The sequence below is a fragment of the Phymastichus coffea genome, unplaced genomic scaffold, assembly GCF_024137745.1.
Source record: "Phymastichus coffea isolate CEN01 unplaced genomic scaffold, Cenicafe_Pcof_1.1 PCOF00057, whole genome shotgun sequence".
NCBI lineage: Eukaryota > Metazoa > Arthropoda > Insecta > Hymenoptera > Eulophidae > Phymastichus > Phymastichus coffea.
Genome location: NW_026706868.1, coordinates 1,185,720 through 1,194,221, shown reverse-complemented (window position 1 = coordinate 1,194,221; position 8,502 = coordinate 1,185,720). Strand labels below are relative to the sequence as shown.

The 8,502-nt window shown below is 46.7% G+C and overlaps 1 protein-coding gene across 1 annotated transcript; it reads right to left on the bottom strand.

Annotated features, from left to right (window-relative positions):
- Positions 1–500: 500 nt before the first annotated feature.
- LOC131666181 (protein hairy) lies at positions 501–2,979 on the bottom strand. Its single transcript, XM_058938600.1, has 3 exons — positions 2,634–2,979; positions 2,387–2,482; positions 501–2,278 (listed from the first exon to the last, which is right to left on the bottom strand). Exons 1-3 carry the CDS (start codon positions 2,799–2,801, stop codon positions 1,454–1,456), a joined length of 1,089 nt encoding a protein of 362 aa, XP_058794583.1. The 5' UTR covers positions 2,802–2,979; the 3' UTR covers positions 501–1,453.
- Between the last annotated feature and the right edge of the window lie 5,523 nt (positions 2,980–8,502).

The following is an 8,502-nucleotide window of genomic DNA, read 5'->3' as shown; positions in this document are numbered from 1 at the left end:
GGGACAACCTTGGGACTTGAGACCCTCCCGTGCTACTTGGACCGAGTTTCTGAAGATGGAGCCACCTCACTGGCTATCGGTCTACTCTCTCAACTGCCGCGGGACCCTAGTTGCCAGCTAACTTTGCATCCGAAAGGATCACGTTGGACATACCTCTGAGCTCTGCTGTGATATGGTCCCTATGCCAAGTTACTCTTCGCCACTTTTTCTCATTTACTTTGTATCCGTAAAATTCAAAGTTATTATGTATTGAGGGTATAATGAAATTGAATGATAGCGTGTGACATAAAACGTATTGCCAACTCAAACAACGTTTTACAAGCGAAAGAATAGAACTTTAAAAATTCTTTGTTTAAATTCAAATAATCTATGCGAAAAGTTTCCCGTCACTGTAACTAAATTTAAGCGAAGTTTAAGTCAAGATTCAATTTTTGTAGTTGTAATATTTTTCAAGTTATAATAAAAATATGTATGGTATAGGGTAATAGTTTTGAAGAATAAGTTAGTATGTAAGGTTTAGAGATCAATATTTATTTTGATACTCTTATATCGTAATAAGCGTGGTTTTCTATTTTTGTCAATAGATAGGTAATACAAATTTTTTCATCTCTGCATTCATAAATATAAATAGTATTCTCGATTTATCATCACACATCGCTCATCATGCAAACACATTCTCAAAGTAAATTAATACGATTTATAACCAAGATCGACGAATTTTGATTGAATTTTCGCATCGAAGTAAATTACAAAAGAAAGAGGGAAATCTCGCGCCTCAGTCGGAAGTTGTACATTACGTTCAAGAAAAACAGAATTGGAAGACGTCAGTGATTCTTGTTGCGTAAGGCACTTAATAAAATTAATAAAAAATAAACTTAGATATTTACATAATGATATATGTACACGAAAAGTAAATAGGGCGCGTCGTGGAAAATTGAACGAAGATCGAGCGCTCGGGCGCGCGAAGTTTACATAAACAAAAATAAAAATGAGTAAACCATATCGTCGTTTACATCGGAATATCACGTTCGCCAGAGAGGATGTATCAACGTGGGTCGCCGCTGTTGTACAAAACCATCGTCTCTTAAGCTATACTAGGGAAAGCTGAAAGTCTTTCCCTGCTCGAGTCCGCGTTTGCACAATTGTTCTCTCTACGTACAAAGAGGCACTGAAAAATTAAGGCTCGACCGTTCATTCGTATACCGCGGACTCGCACACTGCTCAATTATTACATCTCGCGCCACTCCGCAATATTCCACTTCGCATAACGCTTCGCTTAATACACTCTATGAATAAAGTCAACGAAAGGAACAACGTCTTCTATGTCACATAATCTCTCTCCGGCTCTTGAATCACGGGTTAATTGAACTCGCCGCCAGGCGCACGAGCGATCACAGCATCTTTCCTCCGCCTGCCTCGGCGGCAAATCTCGACGTTGCGGGGTCAAGATTATTTACCAAGGTCGCCAGCACTTCTCCTCGCGGCTCTCGCGGATCACACTTTTCCTTCTCATGACGAGGCTGAGCGGAGCCTGAAGGGGCGGACTGTAGGAGCGCGGGTCGTTGTACTCCGGGTCACTGGTGTAGCCGGTGGTAGCGGGCGAAGTGGCGACGTCGCGGGTGTACGACACCGGCGAGGGCGGTGCCTCGAAGGCGACCGGGCTGCCGGCCGAGGTGGACGTCGAGCTTGCCGACGACGTGGACGACGAGGCGGAGGCGGTGCTCGCTGTCCTCTGTGGGATCGGGATGAGCGATGGCATCGGCGACGACGGCGCGGGCGAAGTGGCGGGCGACGAGGCCGGGCTCGCCGATGTGTTTTTGGGGTTGGCGGCGACGAGGGCGATGTTCCCGTTGGGTAGTCTCGTGGGCACCAGTTGGAGGGCCGTGCCGTTGGCGTTCATGTACAGGATGCCGTTGGACTGTTGCACTTGGATGGTCGACGTGGTGTCGACTTGCGGAAGAATGTGCACTTGAAGTTGAGTGGTCGTTGTCTGAGCCGATTGCACTGATTGACTTTGGGCCGTTGCGCTGCTGCCGTCGGTCGTGCTGCTCTGCAGGCACGAAGCCAGATGGGATAGCAGGCGACGTTTCACTGTGGCTTCGAGCCCGGGGAACTTGCCGACCTCGCTGGCGCACTCGCTGAATCCAGCGCGGAATTTGTTCATCACGGTCGGATCAGCTGCCGCGGCTAAGGCTACCTGTTGACGCTGCACGCTCTCCAAGTGTTTCACTGTCATTTCCAGGATGTCGGCCTTTTCCAGCTTCGAGTGTCTGGCTGGCTGTAAGCAGAAACAAGAGAAATGCTCGTTAGGCGACTGTTTCACATTTTTCATCTTGCATCCGAGTGCTCTTCTTTTTTATAGCACTCGTAACTCGTAAACACTTACGTCTTTTTTCATTGCGTCGAGAATCAGCGTCTTCAGATCATTCAGACAGTTATTGATGCGAGCGCGACGTCTTTTTTCCATGATTGGCTTGTTGCTCTGCAATTAGAAAAAAAAGTCATGCAAGGTTAGATCATTCGTCAGCGGAGAATTTTTTTTCAAACTCCAAGCGGAAAAAATCGGCTTAAAATCACTCATCGATTGTTTTCGCTCGCAAGCGATTCTTGCCGGTGCGGCAAAAAATACTCACCCGTCGGTTTTCACTGGATCGCCTTGGTGTCGGCGTAGCAGTGGTCACCGAGGTGGTAGTTTGTGCGGCTGCTGGTTGTACAGCCTCTTGTGGCACGTGCTGCGGCGGTGGCGAAGCACCAACCGTAACAGCACCGGTGGGCATGGTGGCTTGAACCCCGGTCACCATGTTGTCGAGTAAATGACAAATATGTATCACAAGTTCACTGTTGAGAGACACAGCGCGCAAGAGACTTTGCACTCGCGTGTGCTAGCTGCTGACTGACTGAGCTAGGAGCGCAAGAGAACAGAGCTGCTCTTGCAAGGCGCGTCGGAGCTCGACTGACTGTTGGCTCGTTCGGCGTCGGAATGCCAGCTCGGAACTCGCGCTGCTTGCGAGGTAGGACAGAGTGGTGGAATAGTGGTGGTTTGCGCCGCGGCAGTGTAGTGGGGATCGAAGCGGATGGCTTTGGTGTGCGGCTCCGCGTCGCGCGTGACTCCCCACTCCTCTCCTATACCGTGCCGCGAGAATTCCGACGCTGCGCCTGCAGGCTTGCCGACTCGCCCCCCCCCCTCCCCCCTTCCACCATAGTGCTCGCTCTCGCTTGCTTGTAGAATAAGGGGGCCTTTGCTTGATGATGACGCTGCAGTAGTGGGGAGACTTGAGGAAGAAGCTGACCACCGGCTGCAGCCCGAGTGTGGGAAAAAAGGCGGCTGCGAGACAGACAGAGAGAGAGAGAGAGAGAGAGCGTATGTGTGTCGCGTGTGCGATGTGCTTATGGTAATCGATGGCAGCGGCGAGCAGCAGCGCGACTCTCTCCTCTCTCTCGTTTGTCGCACGCGTACACGAGCCACTTGTTCATTCATTGCGAGCGCCGTGTGGCACTGCACGCGGAAGCGAGCTTTGCGATTTTCCTGTATAGCAGCCTGCTGTAGGCAGACTTTAATTGTAGCGCACAGCCAGCGCCACGATCAACAGGTGCCCTGGCGGGGAGCGAGCATTGATTTCTTTCGCCCGTGCGCCGCCAAGTGCCTAGCCGCACCCTGTATGTGTATGCCCGTTTGTTTGACTTGCAGGAATTGCTTACTAGATTGTGGTTGGATTAAAGTGGATTGATTTAAATAGGCTGTTTCATCGACTGAACGCTATCGCTTCTCTAATAGAGTGCTCAGAAATTTGGGCGTACACTGACGTACGCGTGCTTACCGATTAAAGTCACTATCGCGAATGGCGAATTGCGTATAATAACGAATAATATCGATAGGCACATCACTGGATCGTCAATATATTGACGATGGGATTTGAATTTGGAAGAGCGCCGTAAAAGAAAAGCGAGTGTCTCGTTATCAAGAATCGATCAAGTCTCAGACGAGCAGCAATAATAAAGAAGAAAATAGGAACGAAAGAAAACGTCGACGACAGGACTGATGGGCGACACACATCAATGACCCGCCCCCTCCGCCCTTGCAGACGAACATAAGTCGAGGAGCGCGCGGATATCCATACATATCGTCCAGGTGTAATACGTCGCGCGGCGAGCGCGCGCGTTGCACCTTCCTCATAGCTCCCACGGCTGATTTTTCGGGAGTGGAAAGGCGTACGGTATATATGTAGCGCTGGCTGCGGTGTGTGGGTCGAGAGAGAGAGAGAGAGAGAGCGGCTGGCGCATCGAAAATAGCCAGCTGTCGCGCGAGATCGTGAGAACCTCAGCGGTTCGTCTGACGCACGGCGCAATTCTGGCACGTGCCCCGATCTCCTTCCTTCACAGTCTTTCTCTCTGCCTCCACATTTATACACGCACGTTATATGTCGAGTGCCGGCTGCTCGCTCTCTCACGACGCTCTCTCTCTCTCTCTCTCTCTCTCTCTCTCTCTCTCTCTCTCTCTCTCTCTCTCTCTCTCTCTCTCTCTGGTTGTAATCAGCCGATTTTCGCACGCTCCCAACGGGCCAGATGGCATTAGTCATCGTTTAATGAGCCGCACGCGCTTATACATTGCCCTTTGACAGTAGGCCTTCCACCGTTCTTCTACAACTTTGCCGTGCCTTCGGCACCTGTTCAGGCACGTGCGTACTTGCACTGTACGGGCATTCGTCCGGACATACACGTGGCAGGGGGTCGTCGACGCTAAGCTCTCGGAGAAAAGATTAGAGCAGACCACAGTGGGATTCATTAGGGCAGGTGGTCGCGGAAGTGGTTAATATTTGGTTTAGAACGAGGGGGATTTAACGGAATCCTTAGTATTTATCCTTGCTTCGCGAGATCAAACTCTGCTCGTCCACTTGTTGAACGCTCCCGTGATTTACAATGACGTTCAGTTTGACATTAATGTTCTATATAGAGGAATTTTCACAACTACTTTTACGAGGATCAGTAGAATGTTCTTTATGTCTGTCAAAAAGTAATAAACAGGATTTATCTATGAATTGATTTAAGATAATGAAAGTTACCAATAACTTTTTTTTCAAGTGAAATTATCAATAATTAGTCGGGCATGAAAAAATCAATTTCAATCACAACATTCGTATAGAATTTACAACAATAGATATTTCAAAGTTTTTTAGTATAAAAATATGATATTTGTGTTAGACACACATGCTCGCGCGCGCACACACACGCACACACATACACATAGTTAGTAAGAGCTTACTAATACAGAATTTCTTTCCAGATTATTATTACAGCGCAAAGAAAATTGACAACTCTGAGAATGTGTTGACCTTCAAGTCAATCGATCTGAACCAAAAATAAATTAAAACATTGTAACGTTATTGCTATTGGTGAAAACGAGTGTGCGTAACGATGTCACTCCTCATTTTTTAATATTTATTTTATTGCTTATGTTTATTAGCATTATAAATAGTCACTTGACACTACGGTACCACGAATCACATTCTGTTACGTACAACCGATATAGGGCTAATCCGTCAACTCAATATTCGAAAATAAGGAGGAGAGAAGATAGATCGCGCGGGAACGCGTGACACTAATCTAAGGCCCTGGGTGGTGTCGGTGCCTGGGGTTCCTTGCTTGCTGATACGTTCCCCTTGGATCACAGTGAAGGTGATACGACTCGGTCCGGATGTCATCTTCGACGTTACGAGGTGTATGCAGCCTCTTCTGGAGCGAGGTGGGGTAGAACGAAATCCGAAACCAGCTGGTGAAGCACGCGGAGAGAGAGAGAGAGAGAGAGAGAGAGAGAGAGATGTTGCTCGGGACCCCGGGCCCCAGGCGAGAGAGCAAGCCATCCGCGTTGACCAGCGACGTTGGTCTCATCATCGCTCGATTCGACGCAACGAGGGCGTGACCGGTACGAGAAACCGTCAAAACGCGATTGTGTAGGTACAGACGGAGGTTAATAACTGAGCTTTACGTAATCACTATTAAGAGCGCCTGCTTAGAGACTTTTTCACATTTTAGTATGTAATGAAAATTGCAACAAGTGTACATGTGGATTGAATATCCATACGAGCAAGTAATGGAAAAACAACGAAATGATTTGAGCAAAAGCTGAAACTCATTAATTATCAAAAGTGACACTCCCCCACGCGCAGTCTCAACATCAAAAACTTAACTGGCAATTAAGCTGGCACAAATAGGTCAACCTGTACGCCCCCGCTGAAAACACGCAATCAATTAAGGGCATATCAGCATGTTGATTCACTAGAATCCATCAGTGACAAAAAACGAGAGGGAGAAAGCAATAAATGCGATAGCATTTTGTAATTGCTGGTAGCAAATGAATAATGTTAAAATTAACTCATTTTTCTCAGCTGTTGCTGAAGCGTAGCGATGCTGGTGTGTGTATGGTGGGGGAGAGATATAAGCGAGAAAGCCTGGGAAAAAGAAAAAGATTTGGCGCCGAGCGAATAATAAGGAGCGAAGCCGAGAAAGAGAGCGGGGCGAGTGAAAGAGAGGGAGAGGAGAGAAGCCCGGGAGTTCGTAGAAAGGCGCGAGGGGGCACTCTTCGCTCCCACACACACGCACACCTGCGCGCCGCCGCCACCGCTGCTCGTGCGAGCCACACGTGTCCTCCGAGAGCGCCTGGGAAAGGAACACCGCCGCAGCCGGATGATGCCGCAGCCCCAGAAAGAGCGTGCGCGCGCGCGCGCGCGCGCCGAGACGGAGAGAGAGAGAAAGAGAGACGGCGGCGGTGGCGGCGACGTTGGAAAAATAAAAGAACGAGCCGAGCGAGGAGAGGAAAGAGAAAGAGAGAGTACGGACGCGTGCCTCGAGAAAACGACAGTGCGATGGAGAGCCTCTCATTGGCCAACCGTCACTCCCCACTTTTTCCTTCCTCTTCTTTTCTTCGGCCTGCGCTTCGGCTGCTTTTGCGGCGCAGGGAGGGGGGGATTGTGGCAGGCAGTCCTGCGGCTGTATTCGAGCGCGTGCAGCGCACGCACACACGCGTGCGATGCATACCGGAACTCGCGTATACGCACACGCACGCGTGTGTGCTGCACGCGCGAGAGCGAACAACCAAAAGTGGGGGGGGGGGAGAGAGAGAGAGAGAGAGAGAGAGAGCACGAGGACCCGCGATAACTACCTGTTGTCATCGCACGAATTCATTTTTATCGGACTTGCACACTTGCGCTAATGCAACCGTACTTCCGCGTGCTTTTGTTGCACGCGCTCTTTCGGTTTTCCTTTTCCTCTTTTCTTTCTTTCTTTTTTTTAGGTAATCGCTCGGATGTTTATCAATGTCGTATTCTTTTTGTTCGTACAAGAGACATGTACTAGTTTTTTGTTTCGAGGTAGGATGTTTTGACGGATATGAGGTTTCACGGAAGTGTGCAGCTTTGTGTACGATTGTACTGACGTTCGGTATGTTACGTCATTTTGGTTTTATTGACGATATCGCATAATGGCGATAAGCTGATAAAATTTGACAAGGAAAAATTATTTTTCCTGTTGTGCGAAAATTAATTGGAAACAAGTGCTTGTCATTTAAATACGAATTTATTCGAACCGACGATATTCAATTATTTAGGTTTGACATATAGATATTACTGTAAAATTGTTTCATTTTAATATTTTGATTGAAATACAATATTTATTTTTAAAAGTCTAAAAAGTAAAATGAAAAAAATTGACTAAAATATATCAATACCTAATACCGTAATCGTTGTAATAGACCAAAGAAATTGCAACGTAAAGCCCTACGGGTATATTGGCTATATATATATACAAGTATACCTGTATGCTACAGCCTACATGAAGAAGAAAAAAATACCGACAAGCGCGTGCTACCACCTGACGGAAGATTTGGGAACTTTTGATTTTAGAATACTCCATATCGTCACGTCAGTCTGTACCTGTTGTACACTTAGTATTTACCTTTTTTTTTAATTTTTATTGGATAGTTACAATTTTTTAATTTCTACACGTTAAAAAGTACCTTAGATTGAAATATATTCATTTTGAAATTATGCATTATGTGAATAATGCTGCTGTATATTTCCAAGAGTCATGTATGAGTATTCACCGTAGATTTCTAAACAGTAGGGGGTTGAGAGAGAGTAAGACCTGGCGTCCAGCGCCTCCAGTCGTAAAATCACATGCACGTTTGATCTCTAGAAAAACGCTTATAACAGGGCGCAAGACATTTTAAATTTTTATGGAAAGAAGAAAAATAAATTTGTTAAATGTAAATAGGAATTTGAACAAATAATAACATCATTACGGTAACGTCATGAATATTCAAAGACCATAATTAAGACTGAACATTTGTATCAAAAAGCCAGATTATAAATTTAAAAGAAAAAATTGAAAAAATAAAAATTCTTAAAAATGATTTCATTATTTGTAATGTAGCAAACCAAATCACATTATATGCCGATAGACTCCAAATTAAAGAAAACGATACACCTGTTAACGCAACATTGACAGGAT